This window comes from Hevea brasiliensis, chromosome 13, assembly GCF_030052815.1.
Source record: "Hevea brasiliensis isolate MT/VB/25A 57/8 chromosome 13, ASM3005281v1, whole genome shotgun sequence".
Taxonomy (NCBI): domain Eukaryota; kingdom Viridiplantae; phylum Streptophyta; class Magnoliopsida; order Malpighiales; family Euphorbiaceae; genus Hevea; species Hevea brasiliensis.
The window spans coordinates 66,758,317-66,782,261 of record NC_079505.1 but is presented as its reverse complement, the minus strand read 5'-3'; the positions used below and the strand labels follow the sequence as shown (position 1 = coordinate 66,782,261).

Sequence of the window (23,945 nt, the reverse complement as noted above, 5' to 3'; positions counted from 1 at the left end):
AGTAAAATAAGTTTTTAAGTATATTTTGTAATTATTTATTTATGTTTAATGTAAATAATTATAAAATACGAATTTTTTTTTAATTTTTTGAATTAAATTTTTTTCTATTATTGAAAACATTTTTCATATTTTTTCTTATTTTCTACAGAAAATAAAAATTAAAGTTTTTTTTAAACCAAAGAACCATTTTCTATAATAAATAATAAAGTATTTGTTTAATAAAATTTATAGTTTGTGGCAGCTATTTTTGTATGTACCGTGGTTTTTGGTTTTAACTTAAGTCATAACTCAATTACTAATGAATTAATGCTATCATTTTCTACTAAAAGCCTAATGCTTCTCCCATTTATATTTCATAAGCAAATGATATTATTTTCCACAAGTTGCATTTTCTTTTAATAAAGGTGATAAATTTAGACCTCATTTTCCAACTCAACTAAATTCCATCTTACTTAACAATTTTTATATATAATATTTTTAAATAAATTTTATAGTTTATGGTTGCTATTTTTGTAAAAAAATATTTTTTCAAAAAAATTCACATAAAATAATTGTGAATTATGAACCGTGTTGTTTGGTTCTAACTCTTGAATCATAACTCAATTCATAATAAATTAATGATATCATTTTCAACAAGTCTAATGCTTCTCTCATCTATATTTCATAAGCAAGGATATTATTTTCCAAAAGTTGTAAGTCTTCTCTTTTAGATAAAGGTGATAAATATGGACCTCATTTTTCAACTTGATTAAATTCCATCATACTTAATAATTTTCAGATACAATCACTTTTTTAATAAAATTTATAATTTATGGTAGCTATATTTGTAAAAAAAAATATATATTTTTAAAAAAATGTACATGAAATAATTGTGAATTATATATGAACCGTGTTATTTGGTTTTAACTCTCAAGTCATAAGTCAATTTGAAATTAATTAATTAATCAATGCTATCACTTTCTATCACAAAGTCTCTCATCTATATTCATAAGCAAATGACATTAATTTCCACAAGTTACAAGACTTCTCTTTTAAATTTTCCAATTCAATTAGATTCCATCCCACTTAATAATTTTCAGATATTATCATTTTTTTAATGAAATTTAAAGTTTATGATTGCTATTTTCATAAAAATTATTTTTTAAAAAAATTATACATAAAATAATTGTGAATTATCAACCTTGTTGTTTGGTTCTAACTCTAATAAGTCATAAGTCAATTCATAATGCTATCATTTTCTACAAGTCTAATGCTTCTCTCATCTAAATTTCATAAGAAAGTGATATTATTTTCCGAAAGTTGCAAGTCTTCTCTTTTAGATAAAGGTGATAAATATGGACCTCATTTTCTAACTTGATTAAATTCCATCATACTTAATAATTTTCAGATACAATCACTTTTTTAATAAAATTTATAATTTATGGTAGCTATTTTTGTAAAAAAAATATATATATTTTTAAAAAAATGTACATGAAATAATTGTGAATTATATATGAACCGTGTTATTTGGTTTTAACTCTTAAATCATAACTCAATTTGAAATTAATTAATTAATCAATGCTATCATTTTCTATCACAAGTCTCCCATCTTTATTCATACGCAAATGACATTATTTTCCACAAGTTGCAAGACTTCTCTTTTAAATTTTCCAATTCAATTAGATTCCATCATACTCAATTATTTTCAAATATTATCATTTTTTAATGAAATTTAAAGTTTATGATTGCTATTTTCGTAAAAATTATTTTTTAAAAAAATTATATATAAAAAATTGTGAATTATCAACCGTATTGTTCGATTCTAAGTCATAAGTCAATTCATAATCAATTACATATACACGCCTAACCACAAACAAATTTCTATAAATTTCTGCAAATATGAAGAGTCATTCCTTTTCCAACTAAACATATTACATGAAAAAACTCTACAGCAAAATATCTCAACTCCAGCATAATCACTGAGAAGAGAAGATTGAGAAGAGAATTTGGAAGCGGCAAATGACAAGGAACAATGAGCCAGTGCTTGTTTCTTTGGGAACGATACATTCCTTGGCCGAGAACAAGCATTCCAACAAACACCATTGAACTTGTGAAGTGCACAGTCGCAGTTTCGATGGTATGGTCTTCGGTCAATTTCAACGTCATGAATTGATATGCTTCCATCAAAGACACGCAGCAACATCATATCAGCTGCTCCGGTGGCCATTTTCCTCTCTCCCCTCTCTACTTCTTAATCGATTGCATAGATGCTTATATAGAGCAATTGTTGAGTGTGACTTCGAATGTGTTGAAACTGTACTTGCATATATACTTATACAGAGTAAGGATTAAGAAGGTTTGTGGAGTAATCTAGAAAGAAAAACAAAAACTTTCTGCATCAGCACTAAGACTAACGTTTGTCCCTAGGGAAGTTTCAGTTATTGACTGACACATCTTTAACGCCTTCAGACACAGATACAGTTTTTTGGCTTTTTCTACTATGGTTGGCTTTGCAATTTACTGTAAATGTGGGGTTTTTCCATACTTTTCTCCTCCTAACTCAACTTTTCTGATAGCATTCATAGTTGTTTGTTGCTTTCCTGAGACCTAGATTTGTTTTTGTCTCTTCTTGGTAATGAAATGTGCAAAATATGCAGTTCGGTTGTTGTGATGCAAACTTGCATGCTCATAGTCTTAGGCTTAATTTTCTGATCAGTCCCACAGGTAGAAAAAATCAATTAGACATTAGCCTGTTGTTTTGTTACAAAAACTTCAATTGTTTCATCCAGTTTCATCAATTCTTTATTCTTTAGTCATGTAGAAATTTATTAGGAATTGGAAATTGTAACAGGTTGGCTTAGCTTTAGAGTTGCATTAGGCCATTTGGTCCTTTAATTTACATGGTATTCTCCAAAAAGAACATACCTTTGACTAACTAGGAAAAAAGAAGATGAGGATGGCGAGTTATTGTCCTAAGTGTATTGTCATTTTAATACTTGCCAAAGGTTGATGGTTGAGTTCTGATCAGTTTTAACTTTTGTGTTTTGGCCTAATGATGGTGATTATGAACCTGTTGATGTGATTCTAATCACTGGCTTCACTTTCTGTGTTGGTTTCTTCATCTAACAAATATATTTAGTTTCAACCATTGCATTTTGTTAATGCTCTGTAAAAGCCTTTCTCCACTACATTCCAAAAACAAGTCAATGAAACAGTAACTATGGAACCAAAATCTGAGGTTTGAAAATGGAGTCTAGAAATTATCTTGGTAAACATCCTGCAAATGTAAATATACTTTGTTCATACAATGATATCATTTCTTGGTGGAAAGGGTTTGTGTTGTGGAGTAATCAGGAAAAGCTTTGGCATATTGTTGTTTTCCAAAAGTAGACAGAGAACTACTGAAGGAAAAAGCTTGTCTATAATTCCTAGACGGAAGGTTTTAGTTATTGACCGTGGCCTTGGCTTTGCATGGCATGAGCACTTTCGCCTGTAGTTTTCTCTGAAAACTTTTGCTAAGTTTTGTGAGAGAAATGAGGCATTTACTTATCTGACCAGCTCTATCTTGTTATAGGATTCCAAATTTGTATTTTATGTGGCCATGCTTGTGATAACTCTCAATTCTCATCTGGCAAACAATCCAATGTTGTTCCACAAGTCCATTTTTGTATTCATGCAGCATAAGGAAATAAAGAGACATGGAGTCCTAGGAGTTGCGAACACATAATAAGGGGAAAAAAATAACTTTTTGCGATATTGGAATGGATCTTTAGTAGTATCATTATATTCTGCTATGCAAGGATTCTGCGCAAGGGGTCCAATTTGTCTTGGTCAGTGGCGGATTTGGCACTGGGTAATTTACTTTATATACTTATCTTCATTCAATTGCTTAAATTGCCCCATTATATGAAGTTTGTGTTTTCTTATAAATTTGTCCCTATTCAATTACTTCTCTTTACCCATTTAATTTCTTAGATTGACTCCATTAATAGAGTTAGTGATTTATTCTAAATCTTATTTATTTGTATATATAATTGTTTAATTTTATTTGTACAAATTTTAATTATTTCTATATATTTATATAAATCTTAATTTTTTTCCCTCACTTTATAGAGTTAGCAAAATATATATATATATATATATATATATATATATATATATATATATATATATATATATATATATATATATATATATATATATATTTATTTCTTTTATTTATATGTGTTGTATGCATCTCCCCACAAAATTTTCTGCCGTGTTCTGCCAAGTCCAAAAGGCAAAAAATAAAAATTAATATTTCCCTTTGTGTCTGTGCATATGCATACATTGTTAGAGATTTAGGTATTTATCCCTTTGGATAATCCTTCTTAATAGATTTTGTAAATAATATATTCATAAGTTTGACATCACATTTAATTCAAGACAATAAGTAATGAGTTTATATGTCCTTTCAAATTATATACTTTTACTTATCTCATCTATTTTCAATGTTATAATTTTTATACTTACATATTCTCAATAATCTTCCCTTCAAGTGTGAGTTCCTTCCACATCCTCCTTTCAAATGAAAGCCATTTTCTTGCCCCGAATACCATAACCTACATGAGCATCTAAAAGCCACACTAGTGTTATCTCAAGTGAATCTCTAACTTATTGGTCTATTATTCTCTAGAAGTGTACCTTACTACTCCAATAGTTTTCTTTTTATTGGAATCATCCCTACTTTAGGAGTTTCCTTACTCTTCCATCCACATGTAGTAGCACCATGAGTATCAGTGACACTGTCTCCATACTTATCCCTACGCGTAGGTAAGGGTGAGTATTCAGTCAATCGAACTGAATTTTGAACTAATCAAATTTTTAACTGATTTTTGAAACTAACTAAACTGAACCAAAATTGATAAAAATACTAATTGAAACAAAAAATATTTAGTTAGGTTATAACTAAATTAAATTAAAAAATAATATATATTTTATACTATTAATTATTTATTTATTTATTTATAAAAATATATTTTTAATAATTTTATTTACAAAATAATAAATATAATTTACTATTAATCAAAGAATCATTGCAAATTAAATATTATTAATAAAATTATAAAGATAATAATTATAAATAATATATTATTAATAAAACTATAATTAATATAAATTCAATTATTTATTTTAGTTTGATTACCAAATCAATGGTAATCAATTATTAAAAACTAAAAAATTTTAGAATTATATACCGACTAAAATAATTAAATTTCATCTATTCTATTCAGTTATACCAGAATAATTAATACACATCCTAAATGTAGGAGCATCATGAGTAGCAACGACATCGTCTCCATATGCTTGTCCCTACCGAACTATTGATTTTGATGCCACTATTAGAGATCTAGAAAGTCTAATCACACCTGAAAAAAATATTTCTTAATGAATTTTGTGAAAGAATAAACTTATGGATTTAATACCACATTCAATCCAAAAACTTAAAACAATAGATTTATACGTTCTTCCCACTAAAGATTTTCACTCATTCAATCTCTTTTTCAATGTGAAAATTCTAATACTTACATATTCATACATATTATTAAATGTGTTTTGAATTGTAATCCAATTGAATACAAAGACCAATTCATGAACAATTGTAGATCCAATATTCATGTGAAAATCACCTTCTTATTTAGCTCATGCATGCATATGGAAGAAGCTTCTTCGAAATTAATATCTGCTTTGAGTAAGGACTAAGTATATTATATTAAATAATTGGTCAACACTTCATACAACTTAATGGCTAAGTTTTTTACGGCTAGAAATAGCATTTGCATACTTTAAACAAGTAAGTAAACTCGAGAGGAAGAGAAAATTTCATAAGCGAGTGTTTCAAAGACTTTGAACTTGTGAGGGCTAGTGAGAATGAAATCTGAGTTTAGTGGGTCAATTGCATATGGAGCAGTTCTAGTGTCTTGTAAATCTCTTATCTTCTTAGTGAAAATTTTTTTATTGTTTTTACCCATAGATATTGATCTCACTGCTAAATCAGTTAAATTTTTGTGTACTTTATATTATTTTTTTTTTCAAGTATAATTGACTTTGATTGGAGTTTGAACTCAAAAACCTCACAATTTGAAAGACTATTTCAATACTACTGAGTTAAAGCTCATTGTAAAATTATCTAGAGAAATTTAACGTAGAAATATTGATGGGAAAATTGAATTATTCTCTATTTATCTTCTATGATGATTTTATTAACATCATGATATATTGAAGAGAATTTCTCATTGTAGAAAGTTTCTCATAAAAGCACTATTTATTATTTAAATATTGAAAACATATACTCATATATATATATATATATATATATATATATATATATATATATATGTGTGAGGTTCAAGTTATCCCAGTTTTTATTATCTAACTTTCATATTTTATACCTCAATAATTTGCGAAGGAATTTTTCTGCCTTCATATGGTCATTTATTAGGGTTTTTAATATGAGATTAATTTCGTTTCTTGATTAAAAATCTCAAAAAAATATATAAAGAAAACAATCCACCATAAAATCAAAAGCAGAAAAACAAAATCCTTTACATATATATCTATTAATAAATTACTCATCAATGAAATATAAAAGAATAAATAAGTGTATGTTAAGACATAAGCTTAACATAAATATTAAACTATATTATAATATAATAATATATTTTATATTAATATCAAGTATAAAAAATTTTTATAAATTCTTTTTTAATCTTAAAATCAACCATAGTCATATGCAACAAAAAATTATAAAATTAAAATATATTTCATTAATTATTCATTAATTATAAATACAGTAAAAAAAGTACAAATCAATATATCATGTTTTTGTATAAATAAAATTAACAATGCATATAAAAAATAATATAAAGAATTTAAAAGATTCAATAATATTTACAAAGCATGCAGGTTGGTTAATAGGTGGGTTGCATACTCCACTCTTCGAGTTCATAGTCTTTTTATAAGCTCATCAAATGACCTCCAAATTTAAAAGAATGATATACACTTCATAGAGTACTCTTTTAAAAAAATAAAATTTCTCAAAAATAAAAACAAATAAAAACTCTATTAAATTAAAAGAGAGAAAAAAAATTACAAAAACTCAAGATTTGTCAATAAATATGAAGATTTATTCACTTAAAATCTACATAATGATAGATCTGATAAGGTATATCCAAAATCTATTTTAAACATACACAAATATAAAAATTATTAAAAGAAAATCCATAGGCATATATCAAATAAATTATAGAATTGAAAAATATTTATTAATTAGAAACATAGTGCAAAAGATAAGTACAAATCAATATATCATATTTTTGTATAAATGAAATTAATAATTTATTCGATAATATTTACGAAGTATGTAACTTGGCCAATAGATGAGCTATACATGCTACTTTTCGACTCCATAATTTTTTTACGAGCCCATCAAATGAGCTTCAAATATTGAAGGAATGATACATATCTCATAGAGTACTCTTTTAAAAAAAATTAAAATATCTTAATAAAAACATAAAAATTCCATTAAATTAAAAAAGAGAAAAGAATCACACAAACTCATAATTTATTAACAATGACAATTTTAAAGATTTATTCACTTAAAATCTATACAATGATCAAATTGATAAATTATGTTCAAAATTTATTCTAAATGAATTCAAATATGAAAATTATTAAAAAAACTAATAAAAAAGAAAAGAAAAATGTCACCGATAAAAATATTCATCAATAATAAAAAATATATATATAAAAGGAAAAAAAAAAAAATATATATATATATATATATATATATATATATAAAAGGAAAAAAAATAGAAAAAATAAAAAAATAAAGGAGAAAAAAAGAGGTTTCTTAGGCCAAGGATGGTAATTAATTAACCTTAAAAGTAAAGCAAATGGAGTCATATGGGTGCTTCTATTCCTAGAGAGGTTCCGTATAGCAGTTGTGTTCTTCCAATACCTCGTTTCTCATGTGGCCAGCTGCAAGCCCTTGTCTTCCACCTTCAATACATTTCACTTTTTAAATCTAAAAAAGGCCCTTCTTGAAAGACCCCTTTTGTACCCTTTTTGCCTAGTTCTCGGATTATTTTAATCACCAATTAATTAAAAAGGTTAATCAACTAAGGAGCTAATTAGCTCATTAAACTATTATTATTATTATTGATTCCTCTCCTTTTGCCGGTAAAATATTCAATTTACACCTTATATTTATCAGGAAAATTTAATTTATTCATTTTTAACTTTTTATTTAAATTAATTCAAAAGTTCCAATTTAAGTTAAAATTAATGAGTTAAATTTCTTAATTTTTTATTTAAAATAAAAAATTAAAAATTTTAATTTTTTAATTTTAAATTAAATTTTTTATTTTTGATTTAAATTCAAAAATTAAAAAATTTAATTTCTTTATTTTTTGTTTTTGATTTAAATTGATATTTAATTAAAATTTTTAAATTAATTTAGATAAAAAAATTAAAAAAAAATTAAAATAAACTTCTCTAACAAATATAAGGATGAAATTTAACTTTAAGCAGGTGACTTGGATCTCTCGACAAGGCAGCCAAGAAGATCAAGTGACTGAAGATATATATATATATATATATATATATATATATATATATATATATATATATATATATATATATTTGTGCTTGCCATGTCTCTAGGAAATGGAGTTGTCAAATATCAATACCAATTACAAAATCATTTCTGTTTTGTTTGTAATCTAATTAACTTGATCTTGACATTAAGCTTAGTTTATTGGTCAAAATTATTTGTAATTTCAAGGAAATTAAACCCATCCTGTATTTGGTTTATGGCAAAATGCCAAGAAAGTGGTTCAGTCTTCAGTCTTCGCTCCACGGTATTTTTTCTGTGTCCGTGTGTGAGTGTGTACATCAAGCAAAAGACCATTTGTTCAACTTAGCTTTGAAAGCCTACACTAGTACAGAACTTTCCCACTTGTTGCAAATGAAATATTTAAATTTATAAGGGAAATTTAAAATTTGATTTCTGAGTTTTATTTATATTATACTTAGATTTTAAAAAATTAATTATTTAATTATTAAATTTTATATTATATTATATTTCAGTTCAGTCCATAAATTTTAAGAAATAAATTATCTAATTCTTTTAATTTTCAAAGCTAGAATAATTTAATATCTATAATTTTAATATTTATAATAATTTTATTCATTGATAGAATGATTAAATTATTTTATATATTAAGATAACATTTACTAAAGTTTAATATAATGTAAAATCTATGCTAAAAATTATTTTTTATAACAATATTTAAAATATACTTTTTAAGAAAAAAGTGTTTTTTTACGCAGAGCAATAATACCAAACAGGGATTATATTTTGCAATCACTTCATCCATCAAGTTGATCAAATCAAGGCAAAACTGATTTAAATTGCCTGATTGATATGAATTATATATATATATATATACACACATTTCTTGTATTGGGGAAAAGGAAAGAAAGAAAGAACAAGATTGAAGGGGATTGAATAAACTTTAAATTTTAGACTACATCAAGATTGATCTTGCTATAACATTAAAGCCATTTTTATGACCATTTATACATACAATGAACAGGACAGAGCAGATCAAAACGTTCATCCATCGATCAAATCCTTCCGAGATCTTACATATGTGTCAGTCACATACAGCACCGAATTCAATTATTGAAGAAAGAAACAAAAGGACGATGATCATGATTAAGATTTAACAAAAACCCATCAAACCTTTGATGAAGAAGATGTCGATAACTGAGTCTGCTCGTCGTCGCTGCACAATCCAAGCTGCTGGGTCCTCCTCCCCATTTGCAAACAAGAAGAAGAAGGTGAGGAATGGCAGGAAGCTGCAGCAGCCAAAGCCAAGCACCCTTCACTCCAAGACCTTCGAACAGGATACGACACATTTTTGCACTTGGACATCCCATGAGGGCAAGAGTCTTTTGAGTTATTATGAAGAGCACATCGGCAGTTACGATGATAAGGCCTGCGTTCGATGCCAGTGTCGCCGCCGGAGAGACAACCGTCGTAGACATACCGGAAAAAGCCGTCGGCAGCTCCAGTGGCCATCAGCCTCACCAGAAGGAGGATGAGGAGGAATAGGAGCAAATGGCGTGTACAAGTAATGGAGCAAGAGAAAGAGACTTGTAGAAAGTGGCTATTTATGGGAATATAAAAGGAAGGAGTGGTGGGGACAAGGGAGTTGTTTGTCGGCGAGACGAAGCTGGTGCGATTGCGTGGTAATAGCCGCGTCTGGGGGGCTGGTCAAGCGGGGAATTTGTTTATTAGTTGTTTTCTGCTAAATTAAAAAAAAAATGCCCTTAAGATAATTTTAATATTATTAAATTAATATTTATTGTTATCAATAAAAACATTTTAATATTATTTATTAAATAATATAAATAAAATATATAATATTTTAATTGAAATAATAAAAAAAATATTATTAAATAAGACTTTATATATAATTTTATTCGTTTACAGAGAAAATATTTTTTTAATTAAATCTATAACCTTAAATATCAATAAATGAAAGTCACCCTCTTAATATTTACAAATTAATTTTAAAATATTTAAATTATATATATATATATATATATATATATATATATATTTTTTTTTTTTTTTAACTTTTTTGTCCTAGTTTTTGTGTGTGGACAATTCAAAGGAAAATTGAATTTTTGGTGTTGGGTTGTATAGTGACCAACAAGACACGCATAGGTCTTTTTCTTCGTCCAATTCGGTGGGATTGTTGTCGGTTAGTCCTATGGGAAATTGGGACGGAGTGGGAAGATTTCTTTGTTCTTTTCTTTAATACGTAAAAATTAGTATTCTTGTCTAGTCCTCTTTCAATGATGTTGGTTTCTAATTAAGTTTAAATTTTATAATTATTTTAATTATAATTGAATTTGTTTTTATAATTATCTTAATTATAGTTATTTATTTTACTTCATTTATAATTTTAATTAAATTTTTTAATAATTTTTTAAAAAAATTTTATTAAAAAAATTAAATTGAAAATAAATTATGCAAGCCTTTTAATTTTAAGACTATCAGTATATTTTAAATTTAATAATTCATAATATTAATCATTTATTATATTTTTTGTCAAGCAATATTGAAGTGAATATTGAATGCAGTTATTTATTAAAAATTGATAAATCAAATTGAATTAGTAATTTTTTATTCAATTCGAATTCCTCTATTTTTCAATTCAAATTTTATGATTTTAAATTTTGATTTTGTAATTAATCTAATTTAATTTTTTTAAGTTAAAAAAATAAAATTTCTCATTTTAAAACTTCATTTCTTTTTAAAAAATATATTTTTTATATTTTCTAACATTTAAGCACTCAGGAAAATGGAACAATAAAAAATATTTTTCTGATCAAATAAAAAATTATTTATAAGAAAAATAAATTTTTTAATTTAAAAGAGAAAATTATATCCCATTTTTTATACTTTAATTTTCTTATTAAAATTTGAAAACACTTTAAACTTATATATATATATAATATAAATACATATTATTAATTTAACATTTTAATTAAATAAAAAAATATTTTAATAATTTTTCATATATAAATTATTTTTTACGAAACAAATGAAGTCTAAACATGATAATTAACGAAAAATAAATTATTTGAATTAAATTCTAGAGGAATATGATGAATTGAAAAATTAAATTGAACTATTCATGATATCACTAAATAATTGCACTAATAACATAAAAAAAAAAAATTTATGAAGACACCAAATGATTGATATTTTGAATTTTGAAATATTTATCTATTTAAAAATAAATAAATATTTGATCAAATTAAAGCACATGAGTTGTACCTTATAATAATGCATGTTTGCTAAATTAATTGTAATTCACTTGGGCGTTCATAAACCGGTCGCTCTCTCAGGCAATGGACATATGGAACACCTTGGACTATGCTTGCATACATCATATGTACTGCTCTTCCTCTGCTTGATATTTTTATATACATATTTATTTAATTAGCAAAGTCCTTTTTTAATAAATTAATATTATTTATTTATTTATTTTTAATATTATTCAACTTAGCTTCATTAATTAATATATATAATTAATGTGAGTGCCATAAATATTTAATTATTAACCATTAATAGCTACATGATTTTAATTACAGTAATGCTATATGACCTACCAGTTTTTATCCCAACTATCACCGACCTGATGTGGGAAATGGAAAAAAAAAAATCGTTAATTAAGGAAAAGCGGTGGAACATCATTTAAGTGGCATTTTTCATTTAATAAGAGGTGTTGACACTCATTTACCATATAAAGTAGGTAATAGTTGGGACAAAAACTGATGGATATAGCATTACTGTTTTAATTATTGTTATTTTTCTTTGATTCTCTAAATTAATGGTAAGATTTAAATGTCAAAAATTGGCTACTAATCATTATTTTGTTTTAATTAGTTTAAGCTTATCCAATTGAATCAGTTGATTAGTTGATTAAGCATTAGGATATTAAAATCATTAATTGTTAACTAAGCTCTGAGAGAGAGAGAGAGAGAGAGAGAGAATGAAAAACAAGGGGATTACTTATTGAAAGAGAAAAATAAAGGGATGGCTTATTGAAAGAGAAAACTTGCAAATAGGAGATGATATGAGCAAGTGCAACACTTCATAGGCAGAATCGTTTTTGGTCATTGCCAAATTCCACACCTACTAAACCTACAATAATGGATTTTGCTCAACAATTATGATGGTAACCCTCCAAGTAATAATGGAAAATTTTTAAAATATAATTTTTCTATGTACGATAATTTTATTATGATTAATTATAATAAATTTTATGTGAATTCTATTATAATCATGATTAAGGTATATTCTCAGGAGTCCTAAATTTATTTTAGTGTTTTGGTTCGATCATGATTTTTTTATTAAGAATCAAACCAGAACTAACTCGAGAATTGAATATACATATATTTTTCTAAATGTATTATATATTTTCAATAAAATTATATATTTATAATTATGAATCAAATACAACTTAATATTATATTTTATACTTTATAAGTATATTTATATATTATAATTAAAGATTATATAATTTAAAAATAGTTAAAAGATATATTATATGATATATTATGTATTAATAACTTACTTTAAAATTTAATTATCAATTCAAGTATAATTTTTTATGAAAATAATTATATAAAATTATTTTAAAAATAAAAAAGTAAACTAAAATTATGCTGAATCAAACTAGAATTGAGAATTGTATTGAACTACAATCGAAACTGAAAAAATAAAAAATTAAAGTGAACCCACAATTATATTGAAATTTTAATTCCATTATAATTCCAGGTAAACTTAATACTAGAACTCGAATCGCACCCTTTTAGGGTAGCTGGATCCAGCTGCTTCTATTAATGGGAAAGATTGTTGGAAATATAGAGCTCTAGACTCTAGATTCATCTTTTCTTTTTTAAATTTCAAAGTTATTAAAAGAAATGGAATTATCAATGCACAAATTTTGCAATAAATATATAATATAATTAATTTTAATCAGATAATATCATAAAGTGTGTGACAAACTTAAAATTATATATATTTTAAGTAATAAAATTATTATTTTATTATATTATTTTATTTATTTTAAATATAAAATTCATTTTATTTAAAATTAATTTTATATTTAATATAAAATATATTAAATAAAAAAATTATTTATTGATAAAATTTATCGTGAAATTTATTGTAAATGAAATTAATTTTATCATACAATTAAATCAAACTGGGTTTTAGTTATTTAGTTAAAAAATAATAAAATTCATTAAGTAATTATAATTTTATAAAATTCACTTATCTATATATAATTAATTCTTATTTATTTATTATTCTGTGTCTTATTTATTATTAGTATAATTTTTATGAATATAATATTTTTTTTTATTTTTAATTTATTCTAAATTATAATATTACTATTTAATAAAAAGAAATATAAATGTAAATATAAAACTTTAACAACTATATCAATTATATAAATAAATTACATGTTTTACTTATTTGTAATGAATATTTTTATTTTATTTTTAAATAATTATATTAAGTTTAATAATTAGTAAATAAAAAATTAGTTTTTAGATAAACATTTTAAGAAAATAATATTTATTATTATTAGATTCAAAATTTATAAAGTCAAATATTTTTTTTACTTATTAAGATAACTATAAGTATTATATGAATATTATAATTATATCCTACTAAATTAAATAAAATTATTAACAATGTTATTTTTTAAGTTAAAATTAATATTTTTAAAAAAAAAATTAAAATTAATAAAGCCTAACTTAGCTTAGTCTCCACTCCCTTAACTCATATTAAAAAATCTTAAAATTAATTAAATTAAAATATATAATATTGAAATTTCAAATTTTGAAAATTAATTTTTTTAAAGCAAAAAATTTGAATATTAATTAAAAATTGCTAATTTCATTTTAAATAATATTTATTTATCTCATAAATTTCTTATAAAAAAAACTCATAAATTTCTGATCTAAGAAAAGAATATCCTTTATCTTACGCGGTGCAACTCAGAGCCACCGATCTACGTGGCCGCATGGTGCCTCGGCGGTGCGTAAAGTTACGTAGTCCCTTAGCCTACGGATCTTGGTCCGTACACGGTACACCTCACCCAATTGGACCCACCCACCATCAAACGGGTCAGATCTTCCGTTAACTGTGGAAACCTAAAGGAAGCTTGTTGAATTATCATCTCGTCTCTGTAGTATCGCACGACAAGTTCTGGTCAATCGTAGCCATGGCTGGAGGAGGTGGGAGAAGACCGAACGGCAACAGAAACAGCAGAAACGACAACAGCAATAGCAGCAAAAACAAGGGCATTAGGATATTAAAATCGTAATGATAAAATTATCATTTTATTATATTATTTTATTTATTTTAAATATAAAATTTATTTCATTTAAAATTAATTTTATATTTAGTATAAAATATACTAAAAAAATTATTTATTAATAAATTTTATCTTGAAATTTATTGTAAATAAAATTAATTTTATTATACAATTAAATCAGTTTTAGTTTTTAAGTTTTAAAAAAATAAAATTCGTTAAGTAATTATAAAATAATTATAATTTTATAAAATTTATTTATCTATATATAATTAATTTTTATTTTTGTATTATTCTATATAAGTTGAATCATTGATGCACTATATTATTAATAATGTTTTTTTTAAAATTAAATATAATATAAATATATAATAAAATTATATATAAATATAAATCATCTACTAAATTAAATAAAATTATTAACAATGTTTTTTTTTAGTATAAAATTATTAACAATGTTATATTTTAAGTTAAAATTAATAATTTTTTTAAAAAAATTAAAATTAATAAAGCCTAACTTAGATTAGTCTCCACTCCCTTAACTCATATTAAAAAAAAAATTAATTAAATTAAAATATATAATATTAAAATTTCAAATTTTGAAAATTAATTTTTTTAAAGCAAAAAATTTGAATATTAATTAAAAATTGCTAATTTCATTTTAAATAATATTTATTTATCTCATAAATTTCTTATAAAAAAAAACTCATAAATTTCTGATCTAAGAAAAGAATATCCTTTATCTTACGCGGTGCAACTCAGAGCCACCGATCTACGTGGCCGCATGGTGCCTCGGCGGTGCGTAAAGTTACGTAGTCCCTTAGCCTACGGATCTTGGTCCGTACACGGTACACCTCACGCATTTGGACCCACCCACCATCCAACGGGTCAGATCTTCCCGTAACTGTGGAAACCCAAAGGAAGCTTGTTGAATTATCATCTCGTCTCTGTAGCATCGCACGACAAGTTCTGGTCGATCGTAGCCATGGCTGGAGGAGGTAGGAGAAGACCGAACGGCAACAGAAACAGCAGAAACGACAACAGCAATAGCAGCAAAAACAAGGGCATAAGGAGATCGAACGCAGTGTCTTCGTCATCATCTTCTGCTCGAATCAGAAACTCTCTATTTGTGGAGGGTGGGGTATTGCCTGATTGGCATGTCAGCTCTTCCTTCCCAGGTCTCCATCTGAAACTCTCTCCGTGTTTGGTTCCTGAGAAATCTGGGCCGGTTTAAATTTTTATTCATATTTCATCATTTTGAAAAAAAAATTGATCATTTTTCGGATCAGGTAAGCTTAGTTTTTGAATTTATTCATCGTTTGGAAGCCAAAATTTTTATTTTTCTGCATTTTCTGGGCAATCAAACGGGTAGTAGGTGAATTGAAATGTTTTTATGTGTTAATTGCTCATCCCATGCTTTGTTTTGGATTTTCTTTTGGTATTTCATTGCAGGAAGGAACCCCAATTCTAATTCTATTTCTGGTTCAAGACTAATGGCACCATCTGCTTCTAGAAATGGACCTCGCAAGTCTAATGAGAATGCGTTTGGCTATAACTACCCTTCTGTTGAGCTTCAGGTATAGCTCTTTGCAACGAAACGTTCAAATATAGGATTAGTTTTCAGTTTGAAAATAGAGTTGATAAGAACTAGCTAGTCCCTAGCGGGGTTCGGACTGATAATATGAGCATTTTCAGCTTAAAGTAGGTCATTTTCTTGGGTTCAAAATGTTTTTTTGTTTTTTAACTAACTTTGTCTTTGCGGTTGTCAGAGTTGAATTGAAGCTTTACTGGATATCAAAGTAGCTTTTTTTTTGTCAGTCAGTGTTCCATTGATTTAAACACCTCATTTGGGTTTTCTTTTTCCAAATGTTTTATATTACTCAATTGAAATTTTGTTCATTTGGGGTCAAGATTTGGTTGCTATTTTTTTCATGTATATTACGAAGTTTTCCTTAAACTATTTGCTTCCATAGAAAATGTTTGGATTTATTTTTTCCTTAAAAAAACGTATTTCTTCAAGTTTCATTTTTATTGATTCATATAGTGTCGACCTCTTTCCCCAACAAATAGGGATGCAAGATGAGTTAGATATAGTTGATATGCTCTCTGAGGATCCAGTTATCAAGAGATACGAGTCATTCAAACTGAATATTTGAAATGTACACTGCCTAATCTGGGCCCAAGTGTGCATCTACTTGAATCAAGCATGAAAAAAAGTTTCTCCCTTTCTTAAAAATTCATACCACAATCAATAACTGCTAAACAAATGGAGCCAAATGTGTTGGTTTTGTTTTAAGTTGTTATTGTTGTTTTTTATTTTCTTTTATTATTATTTTTAGACTTCTTTGAATTGAAGTCTGGTAGTCGATGTTCAAAGGCAGTAATGTTTTACCTGCAGTGTCATGCTCTTTTTTTTTTTTTTTCTTTTTTTGCTTTTTACAGGAGGGTTTGCACAAAGAATTATCTGTTGAGGATAATGACAGAGATAATGATTTAGATGCATCACAACCCATTGCTTTGGTTGATTTCAAGGAGACCCAGATAGTTGCTTACTTAGATGAAACGCCACCTTTGAAGGCCCATAATATTGATTTCGCTTGTGATTACAATTCAAGTTTTGTGCTTGGTCATAGCTTGCATAGAGGATTGGGGTTCTCTGATGAATCTGACACAACCCCAGGTGCTATTGGTTCATCATCAAAGCAAATGGAAGAAGAAAGGCCAGAAGGATCATGTTTTGGTTCTCCATCCTCTGAGAAAGAAATGGATGCTTATGAGTCTATTAATTGTGAGGTAGGTGAACAAATAATTGAAGAAGTGTCAAATGAGGGATTCTCTCCAAAGAAAAATTCAGGATGTTTGTCAATTGGAGGCATGAAATTATTCACCCAAGATATATCTGATGGGCAAAGTGATGGAGAGTCACAAGATGATGAAGTTTCTGAATCTACTGAGCTAGGGGAACAAACTGAACTGTCTGATAGTGATATCTCTGAGAATATGTCTGATAGTGATTCAAACATTGATGAAGAGGTTGCGGAAGACTACTTAGAGGGAATTGGTGGGAGTGACAACATTTTAGATGCCAAATGGTTGGTAGAAGACCATTTGGATGACTCAGACGAGGATAGCACTTCAACTAGTGGTTCCTTTGATGAGACTCTAGAGAAGTTGGGTGGCATTGCACTCCAGGATGAATCTAGGGAATATGGTATGAAGAAGTCTCGATCAAGAAAAAAGTATAATGTTGGCGCTAGAGATTCTTGGCCATCAGCTTTGGATGACCTTATGCTCATAAAGGATCCAAGAACTGTTTCTGCCAAAAAGAAGCTTGCTTTTCGGTTGCCTCAGTCTTGGCCTTTAAAGGCACAAAACAGTAAAAATTCCAGAAATTTTCCAGGTGAAGTTTGCTTATACACACATATCTTAATCAAATGTATTCTTGTTAATGTTGTGTGAATGTGATCCTTCTTTGATTGATGACTTTGTAATTTAAACCCGGGATGAATATTTTTAGCCAATCTGATATTATGTGATTAAACCGTAAGTCCATGACATTTTAGTGGGACTGCTGAGACCATAGTTATTAAAGGCGCATCTCAGGCTCCAGGCTCACCAGGCTCCAGTGCTAGTGCCTCTATAGGAGAAAGGCGGGCAACATTCACCAGGCCCTCGCCTTATGCGCCTGGGCGTGCGCCTTGTTCCAGGCGCAAGGCTAGAAAGGCGCACCTTTTTTATTTATATATTCGGCGAGTACTTCAATTGACAAAAAGCACTACCACCCAACTCGAAATTTGTCGATCTAGAAGTTTTCAAAATTAGTATCGTTGGTGATAACTAGTTAACAAAATCTCATCAAACTAACATACTCAGGATTACAAACCTCTCATATTTTCATTTTCAACACTACCACTCATTATCTTTTTCAAAAAAAAAAAAAGTTAATACTCCTTTAGTTCTTAAAGGTGAGGAAAATGATGAAGATATTGATTTTGAAGATGAATATTAAGAGGATGAAGGTGTAGAAAAAGATGAAGAAGATATAGTTACTTTATAATTTCTTAACTTTAGTTATGAAAGATTAAAAGACTATTAAAGGTTTAATAATTTAGTATTTGAATGCTTATTTGTTATTATTATTTTTAGTTTTATATTATTTGAAGTTTGATAGAATATTCATATTTATTTTACTTTTTTTTTTTTTGCGCCTCATCTTGCTCAGGCATGCGCCTTTGCCTTGCGCCTAAGCTCCAGGACCGCTTGGCGCCTTAGTGCGCCTTGAGCCTTTAATAACTATGGCTGAGATCCAACCCATAGTCTCTCTTTGTCTCTTATGTGTTTGTAGTTTTAGATGATGAATTTTGAAGTGGAATTACTTTTAAGTTTTCTGCTTCTGGAGTGTGATGATGGTGGCAGTTAGGTATCTCACATCTTTAGGTTTGAATTTCCTCTTATCTGATGTTTTGGCTGTTTTCTTCAATTATATTATAAATCAATAGAGCAGCTTGCAATTAATGTATATACAATTCTAACATGCTTACCATTCAGGTGCGAAAAAGAAACACCGAAAGGAGATGATTGCTGCCAAACGTCGTGAAAGAATGCTGCAAAGGGGAGTTGACCTTGAGAAAATAAATATGGTAAAATGAACCATTTGTAGATTGATTGACCTTGCATCCTTCAGTTGCTCATTATTTCCATCAACACAACGAACACACACTCACACACACATACATGAGCATTAATCATCTGGAATATGAAGTGTCTAAGATCTAATCCTGAGATCTGTGGATAATTTACTATGGTTGCAATGTTAGTAAGTAATTCTGCCAAAAAGTATTTTGGAATTTTGATACTTCATATTTTGTGTAAATCCAATTAAATGCTTTTTTATGCCCTTTTAAGTGGCAGTTATCACTTGCAGAAGATAGAACCTCATCTTTGTTAAATGCCTTTATATTTGATGATTTAATTATCAATTAAATGTAGATTTAGCCTAAGCCCTTTGAAAAAACCTTACAGGACCATGTTTTTTGATTTGTAGAAACTGGAACAGATTGTTTTGGAACAGGTGGACATGTTTGCTTTTCAACCTATGCACTCCCGAGATTGTTCCCAGGTATATCTGTTTCCTATTTGTTTTGCAGCTTGCTACCAATTTTCACTTGGCCTAATGCTCAATTTGGCCCGTCAATTATGGACGAAGAGAAAATATCATCCTCCAACTTCAATTTGGTCCAATCTAAACCCTCTAATACAAAAATTTGGGCGATTAAACCCGAAATTCCCAAATGTTGATCACTTGATGGTGCTTGAGAGCAAAACAAGTTAAGGGGGTTTACTTCAGAGGAATTTGACATGCACCTTCTTCCTTTGCATCTTCTTTGCTAATGATGCTTTAAAAGAAGACAACTCAGTGAAGGGCATTAAACTTGAAAGCCAATTTTAATACTCATTAAAATCTCCAGATATTTACATGACCAATGAGGACTCGATAATCCAAAATATAGAAAATTAGCCCTAGAGACAGATAGAGGGGAAAAAGAGGCATAAACTAAATAGAAAATTTATTTACTATCATGGCATGTCCTTGGGCATGATAGTGACTCTCTTGGCATGAAAAGGCGAGGTTCATTGACTCTTCTGGTCACCGAAGCTGATTTCCAGACAGCCTTGGTAGCTAGCTGGTTATGTGGAGCCTTCCCTCCTGTTGATTTCGTTTTGGTTCAAGCCATCCGAGAAACAAAGAAATCAAAAGGTTGCTGAGTGCTTCTTTCTCGAGAAAATTTATGGCTGTGAGAAAGAAACTTGATGAGTGAACAAGCATTTTAATGGGTATTTAAATTGGATAATAGCTGAGGAGAAGGGGAAAGTGCTTGCCTTCAGTGATTTTGGTTGGGAAGTTTTGGATTCAATGCCGGGTGTGTTGCAAAGCTCAAACTATATTATCAGTTGGGCCTAATTGCCCAAATTCGCGTACATGGAGGGCTTAATTTTACCAAATTGAAGTTGGATGGTGGAATCTTCCCTTGGCCCATAGTTGAAGGGTCAAATTGAGAATTTGGCCTTTTCACTTTTCTGGCATTTTGGTTCACTTGTTAGTAGTTGCATATTTCTTATTATGGCATGAACCTTATTCTTTCTCTGAATCTTTGAGATTTTGTGTTATGAAATTCTTATTAATTTGCCTTATTTGTTGCGTGTATAATTTGGTATTGAGCAAAGGGTATAATTTAGAGAAGTGTCACTAAAGCAAAGGGCTTGGAGCTTTCATTCTTCATTTCTATGTTGTCTAGCATAGCATGTGTTATATGGCAATTTAGTTGAATTAAAATATACTTCTTAACATGGTCAGCATATCACTGAGGCTTAAATCTTGGACGAACATGTTCATGAACCTTTTGTTGGCACTGGGGAATATTATATATGATTTACACAGGCTTTCTTCACATCTACAAATGTTCTAATGGTTCAAATTTTTTGTTAATGCTAGGTAAAACGATTGGCAGCAATTTACAGTTTACGCAGTGGCTGCCAAGGTTCGGGTAAGAAAAGGTAGGTTCAGTTGTATATAGTTTGATATGCACATCTATTGGTGTATGCTTGTGTGAGTAAACAACTCATGATATTTTTGCTAATGTTGATGCTAAACTAGCTCGCATTCTGTTCTGTCAGATTTGTAACAGTGACAAGAACTCCGCACACAAGCATGCCATCACCAAGTGATAAACTCCGTCTAGAGAAGGTTTCAAATTTCCATCTACTAGAATCTGTCAGTTTTAACTTTAGTTAGTCTTATATTGCTTTGCTGACTACTTTCTGAGGTTTTCATTAATTACTAGGACAATCATTGTATGCTGCTACGCTGCTACTATAAATGCGAGAATGTGACACTGGGAAATTTTTGAATTTCAGCTGATAGGAGCTGGAAATGAGGATGCTGATTTCACTGTTAATGAATGCTCAAGAGCAAAATCAGCAACTGCAGACAGAAATAGGATGAAGCAGAGGCCACTGGACGTTCAAGCTTGGAGCAAATCATCAAAGAACCCAGTCAACAGTGAGAATGTCGGTGCATCCAAGAGAAGGGGAGGGAGTTGTTTATACGCCAATCAACCAGTGTCATTTGTATCAAGTGGCACAATGCCTGAAACAGTTGATGATAGTATGACAATAGAGACTGAAAATTCTGAAAATAAGGTTACAATCAGCTCAGCAAAGGTTGGTGCATTTGAGGTACACACTAAGGGTTTTGGATCCAAGATGATGGCAAAAATGGGATTTTTAGAAGGTGGAGGTCTGGGAAAGGCTGGTCAAGGTATGGCAGAGCCTATTGAAGTGATCCAAAGGCCCAAATCACTAGGTTTGGGTGCCAACTTCCCCAACACTACTGATGACTCTTTGGAGAATAAACCTCAAAGAACTGCAAGGTTTGAAAACCATGCTAAACATAAAAGCTTGGGAACTTTTGAAAAACATACCAAAGGTTTTGGCTCTAAGATGATGGCAAGGATGGGCTTTGTTGAAGGCACTGGTTTGGGCAAAAATTCTCAAGGCATTGTCAACCCTTTAGTTGCTGTTAGACTCCCCAAATCAAGAGGATTAGGTGCCACAGGTTAGAAATTATCCTTCTTTTTCCCCTGAAGAAGAAAGGGAAAACGACATTTTATAAGATATTTACCAATTCATTCATGATCCTTTGTAGTCTAATTGTACTTGCATCCTCGTCTATGTTCATATAATGTAATTGTGAATAATGAATATGATGATCTATTGCTTTCTTATCACTTTGTCCTTCTCTAGTTTTTTCTCTTTTTTGTATGACTGTTTATTAGGGCTGTGCACGGTACTCGGGAGAATCGAACAGAACAAAAAAATCGTATCGAACCGACAAGAATCATATCAAATCGAATTTATTTTGATACTTTGGTTCGGTTCTGGTTTTTTACTAAAAATTGAACCGGAACCGTACCGAAACCGTACCAAACCGGTACCGAATCAAGAACCGAAATTATATGTATGCTTTTCTATTTTTTTTAGATGTATTATATACTTTCAATATAATTATATATACTTATGTATGTATATATAATTATGAACTAAATATAACTTAATATTACATTTCATTTTTTTATATTTTCTTAATAATTTTAGTTATAAATACATTAAATTATCTTATCATTCTTAATTATAAATATACTATTATCTTTTATATATATATATATATATATATATATATATATATATATATATAAGTTTTTAATTATATTTATATCTTATTGTTAAATATTATATGATATACTATTATATTATATAATATATTTAATCATAAGTTATATATGCACCTTATAATTAAAGATTATATAATTTAGGTATAGCTAAAAGATATATTATATGATATATTATGTATTAATAACTCAATTCAAAACTTAAATGTTAATTCAAGTATGACTTTTTAAGGAAATAATTACATAAAATTATTTTAAGAATCGAGAACCGAATTAGAATCGTATCGAATCGAACCGAAATCAAAGAACCAAGAATCATCGAACTGAATTGAAATAATGAAGAATCGAACCGAACCATGAAATTTTGAAATTCTGTTGATTCGATTCCTAAGTAAATCCCGAACTGAACTGGAACCGAACACCCCTACTGTTTATGGTGGAACTAATCTCACTGCATATTTACATGTTGACATGTTTCAGTTTTATTTCTTGGCTCAAACGGTTTGGTTTTTGATTTTTAATTTACTTTGATTATTTTCATTAAATAAAAAATAATAAAAAACTGAACTGATTTGTATAAAAAGGGCTTCTGTTTAGCCCACATTTTTGAAGTAAATAGGCCCACTGCCATCCAGGCGCATCCACAGGTTATTCAAGGTCCTGTCGATAGATCCCCTAGCAATGGACCATAGAGATGGATAACGCAGTGCCCTCCCATATATAAATGCGAACGCATAAATTTACCATGGCCTTTAAAAAGGTTCATTGGTATGACCTTTGATGAGTCTGG

General features: G+C 28.3%; 2 protein-coding genes across 3 annotated transcripts; one reads left to right on the top strand and one right to left on the bottom strand.

The window, feature by feature from the left end:
* Positions 1–9,499: 9,499 nt before the first annotated feature.
* LOC131171895 (uncharacterized) lies at positions 9,500–10,195 on the bottom strand. Its single transcript, XM_058132091.1, has one exon. It carries the CDS (start codon positions 10,103–10,105, stop codon positions 9,761–9,763), a length of 345 nt encoding a protein of 114 aa, XP_057988074.1. The 5' UTR covers positions 10,106–10,195; the 3' UTR covers positions 9,500–9,760.
* Positions 10,196–15,636: 5,441 nt separating this feature from the next.
* LOC110669003 (uncharacterized) lies at positions 15,637–22,613 on the top strand. Of its 2 annotated transcripts, XM_058132090.1 has the most exons (9): positions 15,637–16,105; positions 16,380–16,504; positions 17,370–17,453; positions 17,529–18,327; positions 19,476–19,567; positions 19,972–20,046; positions 21,421–21,482; positions 21,603–21,672; positions 21,843–22,613. In XM_058132090.1, exons 1-9 carry the CDS (start codon positions 15,913–15,915, stop codon positions 22,545–22,547), a joined length of 2,205 nt encoding a protein of 734 aa, XP_057988073.1. In that variant the 5' UTR covers positions 15,637–15,912; the 3' UTR covers positions 22,548–22,613. The 2 variants fall into 2 exon arrangements, with proteins under 2 accessions (XP_057988073.1, XP_021686135.2); XM_021830443.2 differs by having other exon boundaries at positions 17,370–18,327.
* The last annotated feature ends 1,332 nt before the right edge of the window (positions 22,614–23,945 follow it).